The 13,504-nt window shown below is 53.9% G+C and overlaps 1 protein-coding gene across 9 annotated transcripts in view; it reads right to left on the reverse strand.

Annotated features, from left to right (window-relative positions):
- The window catches only part of CHD6 (chromodomain helicase DNA binding protein 6), a 90,438-nt gene that overhangs the window by 48,437 nt on the left and 28,497 nt on the right, over positions 1-13,504 (reverse strand). For 4 of the 9 annotated variants that reach the window (XM_071573207.1, XM_071573206.1, XM_071573205.1 and 1 more), the window contains exons 1-2: positions 13,226-13,459; positions 10,426-10,481 (exon numbers count right to left, since the gene is read on the reverse strand). The exons of 1 other annotated variant lie outside the window; for it this stretch is intronic. In XM_071573207.1, the coding sequence (XP_071429308.1) occupies positions 10,426-10,481; positions 13,226-13,373 (204 nt within the window). In that variant the 5' untranslated portion in view covers positions 13,374-13,459. Of the gene's footprint in view, positions 1-10,425; positions 10,482-13,225; positions 13,460-13,504 lie in introns of those variants that run through there. 4 more of the 9 variants (XM_071573212.1, XM_071573209.1, XM_071573208.1 and 1 more) reach the window with 2 other exon arrangements.

A 13,504-nucleotide genomic window follows, 5' to 3' on the forward strand; every position in this document is an offset into this window, starting at 1 on the left:
CAAAGGACCGAGCAGAATCGCATTGTGTGCATCAGGGATGGGGAGAGGAACATGTCAGGCTCAGCTTCAGCTGCTCAACCAGTCAGTTCCCATTCCCAGCACCTGCCACAGGAGGCACCACTGCACACTCTCCTCCCTGCCTGTGACCAGGGGCTCCTGGAGAGCAGCTGAGCCCACAGCCAGATCCGATTCTGTGTGGCACTGCTGGGAGCCCAACACTGCCAGGTGCCCAGGCAGGTCTCTGCCCACTGTCCTGGCAGCATGAGTGGTTTTAGATGCTCCTCCGATCCCGCAGTGGCAGAGCAAAACCCACGGCCCTCACAGGAGATGGCAAACTCCTCACCCACAACACCCTGATTAGCTCCTCCTTTGAATGCACGCTCAGCCATGACCAGAGGGAAGCAGCGGCTGGGCTGGCTCATTGTGCAGTTGGCAGAGCAGCACCAGACCAAGCACAGCAGTGTGACCAGGGATGGAAAGCTGGCCCTGTGGTGGCTGTTCCATGAGACAAGACATGGGTCCATCCTGCCAGCCTGGAGGTAGCATCTCCTCAAAGGGAAGCTGTGAGGCAGCTGGTGAGTGGGCCAGGAGGCACTGGGCAGCACTGTGCCTGTGGGACAGGGGCAGTGCTCGCCCAGACACTCCACACCCATGGCTGCCCCAGGCCAGGCTTTGCTGGTTCCTTCACAAGCCACTTCCTTGGTGATGAGGTGTCAGTGCCTCTGGCAGCAATGCCCTGGCCTTGCAGAACCCCAGCACCATCCAGTTCCTCAGTTATCTCTGACTGTGGGAGAGAATGTAAATCTTTACATAGCCAGAGCCCATCCAGGGTGGTCTACACACAGGGCACTTTGTACACTTGGATTTCTGATTTGGACTAGATAAAAGCATTAAATGAAACAGACTGCAATGGGGTAAGGCCCTGTGAGTGGGGCTGTAGGCTTGGCAGGCATCAGTCAGCACCCCTGCCCTGCCTGTAGTTGCCTCCAGCGCCCTGCCCTGACCCTGCTGCTGTCGGCAGCCTGGGATGGGGGAGAGCAGCCATCCCACCACATGGACCACCCACCAAAGGGCACCCAAGCAACTAACAGGAATTTGTTCTGGGCAGGGGAAAATCAGCACTAGAGATGCTGCCTCCAAGCCCACTGGTTGTGCAACAGTCTCAGCATTGCATTCCTCAGATCTCACAAGCTGGGGATCAGTTGGAACAATTTACAATCATAGAACAGCCTGGGTTGGAAGGGACCTTACAGATCAGCCAGTTCCAACCTCCTGCCATGTACAGGAATACCCTTCACTGGACCATGCTGCCCAGAGTCCAACCCAACCTGGACCTGAATACTCCCAGAGATGGGGCAGGTACAACTTCTCTGGGAAACCCACTCCAGTGTCTCACCACTCTTACAGAGAAGAATGTCCTCCTAATACCCAATCTAAACCTACTCTCTCTTAGTTTGAAACCATTCTCCCTTGTCCTGTCACTCTTGTAAAAAGTCCCTCTTCATCTTTCTTGTAAGCCATGTTTAGGTATTGGAAGGCTGCAATTATGTCACCCCAAAGCCTTCTTTTTTCCAGACTGAACAAACCCAATTCTTTCAGCCTTTCCTCATAGGAGAGGTGCTCCATCCCTCTAATCAACTTGGTGGCCTCCTCTGGACTTCTCCAACACCTCCATGTCTTTTTTATGCTGAGGACCCCAGAGCTGGAGGCAGCACTGCAGGTGGGGTCTCACCAGAGCACAAAGGAGGGGCAGAATCACCTCCCTCACTCTGCTTTTGATGCAGCCCAGGACATCATTGGTTTCTGGGGTGCCAGTGCACATGGCCAGGGCATGTCCAGCCTCTCATGCACTACCACCCCTAAATCCTTCTTGGCAGGGCTGCTTTTCATCTGTTCATCTCCCAGCGTGGGTTGATACAGGGGGTTGCCATGACCCAGGCCTCCTTAAAGATCTGCCAGCCATGTTCCTCTCCTTTGTTCCCCAGAGCAGTCTCCTAGGGGATCCCACTGACAATCTCTCTGAAGAGCTGGCAGTCTGCTTTCCTAATGTTCAGTGTCAGTGCCTTGCCCTGGGATCCCTGTGGACATCAGGCCTGCTGTGTCTCAGAAGCAGTGCTGGTCCCAGTCGGCAGCGCTTGCCTCCAGCTGGAGCAGCCAGAAGCCCCTGGCACAGGCTGTGCCACGAACAGGCCATCCAATGCCAGCCCGTGGGACCAGGCTCACAGCCAGGGCTCGCACGGGCAGCAGGCGTACAGACAGACAGGGAGACCAGGCTGCTTCCCACCAACAACAGGCAAGTGCTGCCAGCCCAGAAACCCTACTGCTCCCAAGGCTTCCTGGTTTGTCTTGAGGGGAAAATGCTCCGTGCCATGCTCTTAAAGTCCGTGGCAAGCTCTGGCCATCCACATAGGACTGAGCTGCCAAGTATAGTCTGCAGTGAGAGCCTGGCTCACTGCCACGAGCCAGGGAATGGGCTTTTTCTACTTCCCCTTGGTGAGCTTCAGTTTATCCTGGCTTCTCGTCAACAGGAAAAGCCTAAGAAAGCAGTGCCAGCCTTCCCTGTGCCTCCACGTGGCCCTGGAGCAGCCTCGCTGCTTGCAGCCCAGGTGGTCCTCTGTGGCAGGCAGGACCTCACTGTGCCCGGGTGCTGCCCCTGTGCCGAAGGGAACACCCCCTGCTTCCAAAGGGAGAGAGGTTGAAGGGCTGGTGCCACGCTGATGGGGCACAGCACTGCAGGGAGGCTCTGCTGCAGCAGCAACCTCGGGCTGAGTGGCCTGAGACACATCTCCATGACCATCAGGCTGTCCCTGGCTGTGACTGGGCTACCGGCCACCGTATCTGCAGCAATGGCCAATAGTGACATAGTACCACACTCAGCCTCCTTTCATAGGAGCAACAGTTGCAGGAGCCTAAACCTGGCAAATCACACCCCTAGAATGTTTGCTGCAGCAGGTGGGCAAGGCGGGCTGCTCTGGGCTGCTCTGGACCAGCTGGGGATGCTCCAGGCCCATGCTCTGACCCTGAGAAGCAGGAGTGGGGCAGGGCAGGCAGCACCTCTGTGCCCTGTCTCAGGAGCTCCAGCAACAGACTGTACTCACACCATGACAGATCTACCTGGAACCCTGGGTATCAAATACCCACGGGCATTCAGTACTCCAAACTCAGAAGACATGGGAAAAACCTACTATTTTTTTTAAATCCTGTGGCCCTCTTAAGTGGCTTCTGCTTCTCAGGGTATGAGAGGGTCTCCTTGTCACCCACTCTGTACAATTCGGTTCTGCTGTCCTGCCTCTGCAGACCTCTCTTAGCCCAGCTAAGGTACAAGTAACAAGCCACCCTTTTCATGCAGACAGGTTGGGCCAGCTCTCACAACACCTGCCTTATCCTGTTCTGCACCTTTTCCAACCCCAAGGGCTGTGGGGAGACAGTAGGAAGCTCACAGCATCCGAGGCACCACAGAGCAGTAGGAGGGTTTCTGCTCTGTTCCTTCTCCCTTTACGAATCACTGAACACACCTCTGGAACAACCTCTAGGCAGATGACAAACCCTCTGCCAGCACTTTACAGCCTCCTCCAGGAGCAGGGACAGCCCCCAGTGGCAACACGTGCACGGTTGGCTCCCCCACATGCTTTACTGGGCACATCTTGAGACTTTTCTCAACTCTTCAGCCTCCATTTCCATTTCAGTATCTTGGATGCCTGCAGGAATCAGTCAGCACCTTTCTTCCCCAATCTGCACTGTGAAAGCAGCAACATCTTCCCTGTACTTGTTTTCTGGCCTTTAACCAGTCACAAATTCACAGAAGGAACTTTTATCAGGACAACACCTCACTTCTTTAAGAGCATTCAGTGAGAAACTTCCTCAACATCGGGTTAGAAGCCCAAGAGCCCTGCACCAGCCCAGCCCAACTTCAGCCCTGTGATCCAGCCATCTTTAAAACCACTGGCAGACTGCAAGGACTAACTCTGCTTTGCAAAAGCCATGCTGACTATTCACCACTGTAGTAATCTCAGAAATAAATTGTTTATTGTAGTTCCTAACTATTTACTCCATACCCCAGTGAACCTATTGGCCTCTAGTTTCACATTTACTCCCTCCCCTCTTCCCTTCCATAATGTGGCCCTGATAAGTGACAGCCCCAACTTTACTAGTAATTCCCAAAAATCAGGAGGCTCCTTTACAAATCCAGAGCAAACACCATCAAAGCACATGGCTCACACGACTCTGCTCAAAAATATCTACCAAACCCCTTAATTTAAGGGCAACTCTTTGATGCCTTCTGGCAACAAGGGATGGCTCTGAGTAGGGAGCCTTCCTGACCAAGCTGTTCTGCCAATGCTCCATTTCCATAAGCCCTCTTATTTACCCTGTAACTCCCCTTAAATGCTTTTGAGTCCTGAGATAACCGGGAAAAGATTTTGTTATTAGACTCCGTGTCCTTAGTGGTTCCTAAAAATATATGTAGTCCTGTCTTGCTACAGGTTTACTTGTAAATTCACAGACTATGTAACTCCTTTTTCTTACTGCAACTTTTTTTAACTAAAGAGAAACATTGTTTTCCATTCAACTGCCTCCTTTTACACATTTCCTTACATGCCAACCTAAGCATGCATCTTCGTTGGAGTATTTTGGAGCAGGGGAGAAGTAAAGGTCATGACTTTCAGGTTTTGGTAGGTGATGCTCCTCTCTGAATGGCTGGTACCCAACACAAGCAGCCTCCACTTCCCCAGAGCACTTTCTGTCCTTAGAACCCTGCCTTTGCTCTGGCTCTCAAGTGGCATTTTTTTGGTGATGATTGTAGTGATTTTATGTCTCGAGAATACACTTTTATGGAATGTTTGTAGGTTTTTTTTATTCACAGAGGAATCTTCTATAAATTACATTTCATACAGTCCCTCAGCATCAGCTGCAGCACGAAGACTTCTCCCATGTGTCTAACTACTGTCAAAGGGAAGGTCAGGGCAAAAATGTTTAAAACCTCCCCAGAGAGTCATGGAGGCCAAGTGAGAGCTCTTACAATGGCACAACTCCATTCTAGGGCAAAGCCAAGGTCAGGGTGGGCCTTAATGGTGTGTTTCCTTAATTTAAAATTGGTTTGTTTCATTTATAGTCTCAATTTGACTCCTGAGTTTTTATTTGGGAGTTGGGGGGGAAACACCACTGTGAGGTGGGAGGCAAAGCAGTACCTGCCCCTTAGTTCTCAAAGGGCTCTCTCCTCGCTCCCAAACTGCTGAGCCTGCGAGGGGCACCCAGCCCATGAGGGTCACGCAGCACCCCTGACCCTCTCTGAGCCCCCCAGAAGAGCTGGGCTCGCAGGGATGGAAAGGGACAGTTTATAAACTACTTGGCACATGTGCCGGAGCTCAGGAGCAGTGAAGTTAAGCAGTGTTACCCCACATCTGCTGAGGGCAAGGACCAGCTCAGGCCAGTGGGACTGCCAGTGGTCTGAGCCAGGTACGAAGCCCTCACTCTCACCTGTCTGTGCCATGTCCCTGCAAAGGGAAGAGCAGAGGGGAAACTGCAAAGAGAATGGGGGGAGGGGAAGAAGGAGGGAACAGCTAGGATAGGGGACCAGGATGACACCTATGACATTATGGGAAGGGAACTGGGGAAAGGACAGTGCAGTTAGGACAGGGGGCCAGGATGACACTAAGGTGTTATGGGATGACAGTCCCAAGAAGCAAGTAAGAATGGAGAGCAGCAGGCAGCTTTGGGTGAAGACAAGAGAAAACTGGGCCCAAGCACCTGCGAGAAGTGCAGCAGAAGAGGTCAGGCTTGGCTCGATGTGGCAGAAGATTGCACACCTCGTGGCCAGACAGGAGGGAATTGTCACATCCAAGAACCCTGTTCCTTCCATGGCCTGTGAGACTGACTTCAAAGCTCCTGGGTTCCCACCCCATGGCCAGAGAGCCTAACAACATCTGCCCCATGAAGGTGGCACTGATTACACAGGTTATGCACTTGCCACGCAGTATCTGGGAGAGGCAGGAGCAGACAGAAGCCCCCCTGGACGTACATGGCAGAAGTCACAAGCCAGCACTGCCTGGACGTGTGATGGGGATGAAGCAGATGCTACATCGGAACTGCTGGGTGTTGAAGCCTCCTCACCAGCCAGCATCACTTCTGATCCATACCCAAACTCTGCAGTCCCACAGGAGTTGGCTGTGGGAAGAGGAAAGGACACAGCTCCATGTTCACCCCACTGCTCATCCTGCAGACTTTCCCCTCCAAGGGCACAGTGTTCCCAGCAGAGCAAAGCTCTGCCACAGCCTCAGGACCTGAATGGCAGCTCCACTCAGCAAGGGGGCCACAGACAAGCACTTCTTGTGGTCATCATGAAGAGCAGACTCAGTTCCCCTGGCTACCACAGACAACATCCACACAACACAGACTTGCTGGGCAGTGTAACCACAGCCAGCAGCACTGACCAAGCCATGTGCCACCTTGCATCCAAGTGCCACGACCAATCAAGCCCTGCTTGCTGCAGGCTTGGCCAGGCTTCCCTAAATTCTGCCAGGAGAGCCCCACAGAAGCTCCACATTTGGGTCTAGGGCACGGCTCAAACCCCAAAGAGATTTGTTCTGTACATGGAGTGTCCACAGGGTCCCTGACTGCAGAGGTCAGCAAAGGTTTCCATGCTCTTTAGGCAGAGACTGATGCCCAGGTGCTGCCTGACACACGTTACCCCCAGTGCTGACCAAAGCCACTGACCAGGCTCTGCTGCACCAGCAGTCCGGGATGGGCACTGTGGCACAGCTCTGCCTCCCTGAAAGGGTCATACTGGCTGTCCCTGGCCCAGTCTGTCTGCACAGCTGGTTGCAGAGCCTGATGGGAGCAGAACAGACAGCTTCTTTCATGGAGGGTTTTGGCAGGCTGGTGAGCCAACCTCTCCAGCCATTGCCATCCCCACCAGCAGCAGGCACAGGACAGGCTGCTGTGTTCTGCTTGCTGGCTGTCTGTGCCCCTTGTTTGCAGCTCTTAATGCAATGCAGCAGAAGCTAAAAATATACAAGTGCCACCTTCCATCATGTCTCTGAGCACGCTCTGCAGTCACCACGGGATGTGCATGACGGAGGTGGGGCCTGGCTCTGTTCCCAAGACGCTCCCCCATGACGCAGCCCTCAACAAGTACGGCCAGGAAGCTCCAGCTCGTGCCTGTGCCAGCCCCGGCACTGGGCACACGTGTCCCCACCACCCTGGCACAGCACATGGGTGGGGCAGAGGGCAATGCCGCTGTCATGGGCTGTTCAGGCTGTCGCCTCTGCTCAGTCCTCTCTGTCAGGGTGGGAAGGAAGGCAGGGAATGAGCTTGGGAGGACCAGGAGCAGCACTCTGGCCATGAGTGCAGGCAAAGAGCACCCTGGCAGCTCATTGCTCCTGTTGCCCTTCATCCTTACCAAGCAGGTGTCCAAAACTCCTCCATGCACCCAGGTCCAAGGGCCATCACACCTGACAGTCTCATCATGACAAAAAAAAAGCCCAGTATGGACCAGCAGCCCATAGACAAAGCCTGGGACACAGACACAAGTGCCTTTAGGCTCAGATAGTTCCCACCTCCCTGCACTGGTTCCCACTGCTCAGGACCCTGCTCTGGTAACTCAGCAGTACTTTCTGTTAGCAAAGCTCACCTTTTGCTTAAACAGACCCATAAAATTTAGGAAAATCCTTCCTTCTATGCAGTGAGTGCTTGATGCAAAGGCAAGCAGAGCTCCCACAGGTCCTCCTACGGGCCTCCCTGCTGCAAGGGCAGCCCAGCAGCCACACAGTGCCTGCAGCCCAGGGCTGCTCCCCACTGCAGCCCCACACTGCCAGCTGCACACCACAGGGGATCCAGCCATTCCTGCCACCTCCAAGTCCAGGCTGAAAAGTCAGAGGAGCCCTCCAGGAGAAGGTAGGAGCTAAGGGGTCACAGGGCTTTCCACCTCTCTGTCTCCAAGAGGCAAGCAATCTGCTCTGCTCCCACAGTTCACGCAGGATGGGAGCATTTCATTGGCTGTAGAATAAGGAGATTTAGAGGCACTGTGGGATAACTGCATTTATTTTAGTTCAATATTTCTCAGGTTATTCAGCAAGTCAGACTTGGCAGAAATAAGGAACAGAAGACTCCTCAGTGCCCCCGGACAAACAGGACACAGGCAGGAGAGGCAGCCCAGGAACAATGGTGCTCCTGAGTCCTCAAAGAAAATTCATCACTTGTCATTGCTCAGGAGTAACCAGGCACCTTTGTCCCACCTCTGCCAGCAGACAAGGCACCTTGGCATGAAAACTCCTAAGTCATGAGGGAAGTGACAGGTTTCACGAGTTAGTCACAGCTTGGTGACAAATCCACCAGATTTTTGTGCCTTACGAAGGAAGAAGAGTCGTGCAAACACAGACCCTGCCTGTGCTAACAACAGCCTCTCACATAGTGCACCAGTTGGCAGTGCCCAGGAACTTTATGAAGGCAGAGTGGCACTGCTGCAGGGGCACCAAAGATGCACTGAGAGGGGCTCCTTCCCAAATAGCCCACTGTGAGACCCCAGCTCTTCAGCCCAGGTTTCCTAATCCACTGGCAGTGGACATGGGCATGACAAGGCACTGGCCCAGGGCAGCCAAGGGCTTGAGAAAGCAGAGAGCATTTTGCCAGCCTTTTCATTCATAGGCCTGAACCTACACCTCCATGACAACCAACATGGAGCGTCTGCAGGTGAGAGGCTGGCAGGGAGACACAGAAATGCATGACCCTTGAGAGCCTCTCATCTTCTCCAGAGACTGCTCAATGGAAGGGCCTCCTTGGTGCCATGAGAAGTCTGTTTACAAGGTGTGGTGTTCCTGTGGCTCACATGTCCAGAGTGATGTGAAATGGCAGCTCTTGCCAGTTTTGCCCTCAATGATGCTCTGCTGAATGTGACAGGGAGTCACCCACCCCTTCACCACTTTAACCAGGAACCCAGAGTGCCCCCAGGAGCGCAGCTTAGCCAGGCTTTCTTCCAAACACTGAACCTGGAAAAGCAGCAGCCCACCCCATGACATGCTACAAGGATTGTCCTACATTGCTGCTGGCTCAGAGAGCTCAGGAGATGAGCAGCTGGACTTTTGCCTCGCCTTGCTCATACCAGCATGTCTTTATCTCTCTCACAGATAGTTTTTTTACACAAAACAATTCGGCAGTTGGGCCCTCTAAAATCTTCCAATGCTGGTGGAGGATGGATCTGCTGTGCTTAAAACCCACATCATCTCAGCAATCACATTTCAGAGCAGACAAACTACTATTATTTGCCCAAGAGTGGTGTGAATTTCTTACCTGGGCTTCGCCATCAGAGGAGGGAGATCACAGACCCATGCCCCAAGGCACCCAGCTCTCCTCCAGGCCTTGCCCTGCCCCATGTCAGAAGCAATCCAGCTGTGCTGGTATGCAAGACCTGCCATGCTGCCCTCATCCTCCTCACCTCGAGGCTGGCTTTGCTTCTTCACAGCATCTTTAGGACCCACTGATAAACTCACTACCTCCTACAGTACTAGTGGTCTGTACACACCTTCCAACATCCACAGTATTTGCCTTGCTGCAAGCTCAGAACAGCAAACTCACCTCTTCCACCTTCCTCCTCCCATCAACCTGCCATGGTGGTGTGATCTGGAGTGTCCTGAGCAGCACACGTTGCTGGTTAGAAAAGGCACTGGCTTGTGCTCTCAAGAGAGATTTACCCCTTAGCTCAATGCTCAATTTAATGGTTTCCCATTAAAAGCAGCACAGACACAAACTAGCTCTGGGCAGACCAGTTTGTTTTATACCTCCAGCCATATTTCACCCCTGCAGGCAGAGCGAGGCTCCACACATCTAACAGGTCCTTTCCCCACAGAGTGCTGATGGTCAGGCTCTTCCTCTGCACGTGGTTCATACAGAGACCACTGGCTCATAAATCTCCTCTGGGAGCAGCAGGTTATTACGATCCAATCGGGCAATCCAGAAATGGCAGCTTGGTGGGATGGAATTTTTTCTGAGTAAAGGAAGAAGATTCCCTGACCAAGCTTTCACAGCTCCCAGACATGATTTTCCCCAACCTCACAGCTTGTGTTAGTCTTTCAGCATCATGTTAGTAACAGCAATCACAGCAAATGTGTGGTTTTGTAATGAGATACTGCATAGAACCAATACTATGGGCTTTGTGGCAAAAGAAGGGCTGCTCCTTCACTGGGTATAGCACCAAAACAAGAGCATTACCACTGCTGAAGATAAAACCCACCCTGATCAATGGCCCACCCCAGGCTGCAGCTCAGATGAAGTTTCAAGGTGCTGAGCTGCAAGGCAGTCTGGAAATGCAAGACACTTGCCCCACCCTGGCCTCCTTCCCAACACCCATCCACAGCAACAATTCCCACATAGCACACAGGACATGGCACCCAGGCCTTGCCAGCTGAGATGGGAGAAGGAGAGAGGGTCACAAACCTGCTTTTCTTTTTTCTGTATTTTCATTATCATCAAATCTGGGATGAATGTTATTTCTGCAAGACACAACACAAAAAAAAAAATTCACAATGACGAGACTGGTGAATTTGAGGTACTTCATCCTTCCACTCACCCCTCCAGGAGGCTCAACCAACCCCAGTGCTGCCCAGAGCGACAAAGCTGCTGGAGTGAAACACTCTCAGGGACAACCCTGTGACATCTGCTCTAGTGAGCCGCAGCAAGAAGCCCAATCACAGATCTCCCCACAGCTTGGTGCTACCTGAAACCCACTGTGCAAGACCAACCTGGCAGTCACAGCAGTTTCAGCAAGAAGTGGCACACCCAGGGCTGGCAGAGAACACATTCCAATACCCCAGAGGTCCAAATACATCCCAGGCCCTACTGAGACATGTCAGATGCTGAAAACTCTGCAGCAGCAGAGGGAAACAGTAAACAAAGCAGCCTCTGCCAAGCAGCAATGACAGCAGAAGGAGACGCAGAGAGGATGATGCAGGAGCTTGAGGCAGGCTGCAAGCTCTCTGCCCACCCCCACAGAAGAGCTGCTGTGGGGACGAGGATGGGGCTAGCAAGGAGAGGAAGAGCAATGCTGGCAGCCAGCATCTCCCCACGAGCTGCAGGAGCCCTGGCTGTGCCCTCAGGCCTGTGACCTCGCAGCCCACAGGAGGAGGATGGGCTTCAGGCAGGGCTGATACCCAAGCAACTTCCCCATAGCAGGCCTGGCCAGAGGGGATGCAGTTTCAAGTCCAGCTCTCAGCACCACCTTAGTGCCAGAGGCCTGTGTGACCATGTCCCCACACTGTCCCCTTTGGAGGAGAGCACCAAGGAGGGGTCTGTGGCAATGCAGCACCCTGACAGCTCTGTGGGACAAAAAGAATGCTCCCCCAGGCACCCTGCAACCAGTAGCTGTGGTCCAGCTTAGCCAGCAGCACCTTTTAGCTCATCTCTCCATGGTGGCTACAGCTCCCTGCAGGCACTGCCGGAGCAGCTGTGCCCAAACACAGAGACACGCCGCCCAGCACGCCTTCCATGCGCTGTCAAACACACTCGGCACCAGGCTGGCTGCCCAGCAGACACGCACCTGGCCAGGCCTTATTCCTCTGCTTCTGGGCACAGGTTGGACACTGCCACATTCAGGAGCAAGCTGGGATCTCTGTCCTCCTCCTGCTGGTGCTGTGGCGGTAAGAACGCCAGGAGCAGCCCCACCACACACAGGGCCAGCACTGGGAGCAGCACCGATCCCAGGTGGATGGGGCACTGCTACAGCTCCCCAGGATGTGTGCTCAGTCAGGAGGACAGGGTGAGGTCACAGTCCCATGCCCTTCCCACAGCTGCCTCAGCCACGGCACAGGCAACAGAGCTGTCAGCAGTAGATGCTTTTTGGGCAGCCACAGTGCCAGCAGTGGGTGCCAAAGAGCTCAGGAGTATTTGACAAGTGTTTTAGACACAAATCCCACAAACACCTGCCTCCTGTAGTCAGGAGGGAAAGGAGAGGCAGGTGTTTGTGGGATTTGTGTCTAAAAACAAATCCCATTCCACAAGCCATGAGCTGTCAGACTCGCTGGGCACAAGCTCCCTGGCCAGCCTCAGTGATGTCCCAGCGTGTTCCCTTGCCCAGCACCCTGCCAGGCCCAGATCTCACCAAACCCCAACGGGCCCTAAAGGTGGGCAGCGCTCAGGCCAGTGTGAGGGGACTGAGTGCATGGCGATGCTGGTCCATGGCACATGCCCACCACACCAAGATGAGGTAAAGGGTTCTAACTCTGATCCTGGCTACATGGCATGGGCCAGGCCAGCATGGTCCACATCCAAGTCATGCTTGGTGGAAACAAGGCAAGGCACCCAGTGCCACCACCTGAGCAGGGAGGAGTTTGATGGTATCTGTGGACAGGATGACACAGGACTTCTTTCTCATGGCTAAGCCTGACAGCCTCTCCTGTTCTACTCCAAATGTGCCCCAGGAGAGCCCGGAGGATACAGAGCTAGAAGACATGTGCATCTGCAGCAGTGCTCTCCAGGAAGGACCAGGCAGAGATTTCAGATCCAGTGGCCAGAGCAGCTCAGAACATTCCTGCTGGGCTCCAGCAGAGCAGTCCTATCCCAAGGGTGTGCTTGCAGCCAGAAGTGCTGAAGACCTGGGTTTGGTTCATCTTTCACAGTGGTTTCTGTGCTGCAGGAGGCTGCAAGGTGCTCAGCTTACCCCTCCTTGCCAGCAGCACTCGAGGGTACTGGTCCTCCCCCACCAGCCCCAGCTGGCACCCAGCAAGGCCTAGCAGGGCCCACCCAGTCCCTCCTCCCTCCCAGGGCAGCAGTTGCCCTTGCCCTGGCTCTGCTTCCCAGCTCTTCCACTGACAGACTTTAGAATCCCAGAATATGCTGAGATGGAAGGGACCCATCAGGATCAGTGAGATCAACTCCTGGCTCTGCACAGGACACCCCAAGAACCACACCACATGCCTGAGAGCATTGTCCAAATGCTTCCTGAACTCAGACAAACTTGGTGCCATGACCTGGGGAGCCTGGTTCCAGTGTTCAATCAATTTTCTTCTGTTCTTTCCATCATCAAAAGGCTGTGAGGTCCCCCAGAGCCCTGGCAAGGTGTGGGGTCCCTTCTGTGCTCAGGGAGCTCTCCTCGCTACCTCCTTGCCCCAAAGATTTGCTGCCCGACACGAACTAAGTGCCTGGACCATCCACTGGCAGACAGAATGTTTTTGCAAGCCAGCCCCAGAACAGAGCTCACACCATCCAATCAAATTCCAGGCTGCAGGCTGAGCCCTGGTACCTGGCATTATGACTGATGTCCGTGCATGTCTCCAGCTGACACAGCTGTGTGGATAGCACCAGGATGGGATCCAGCAGCACAGGATGCTCCCATGGCAGTAGGGCAGGACATTGGTACATCCATCTGCAGCCTCCAGGAGCTGCTGCATCTCACCAGTGCAGCTCTGGCCACCTTCAATGCCTGAGGCAAGGCCAAAGTGAACCCAGAGAGGGCACCTGTAGCCCTCTTCTCCCATCCCAGCAGAGCAAGGGCTCCACATGGAACACACAGGAAGTTTCA

Source organism: Pithys albifrons, chromosome 18 (genome assembly GCF_047495875.1).
Source record: "Pithys albifrons albifrons isolate INPA30051 chromosome 18, PitAlb_v1, whole genome shotgun sequence".
Classification (NCBI taxonomy): Eukaryota; Metazoa; Chordata; class Aves; order Passeriformes; family Thamnophilidae; genus Pithys; species Pithys albifrons.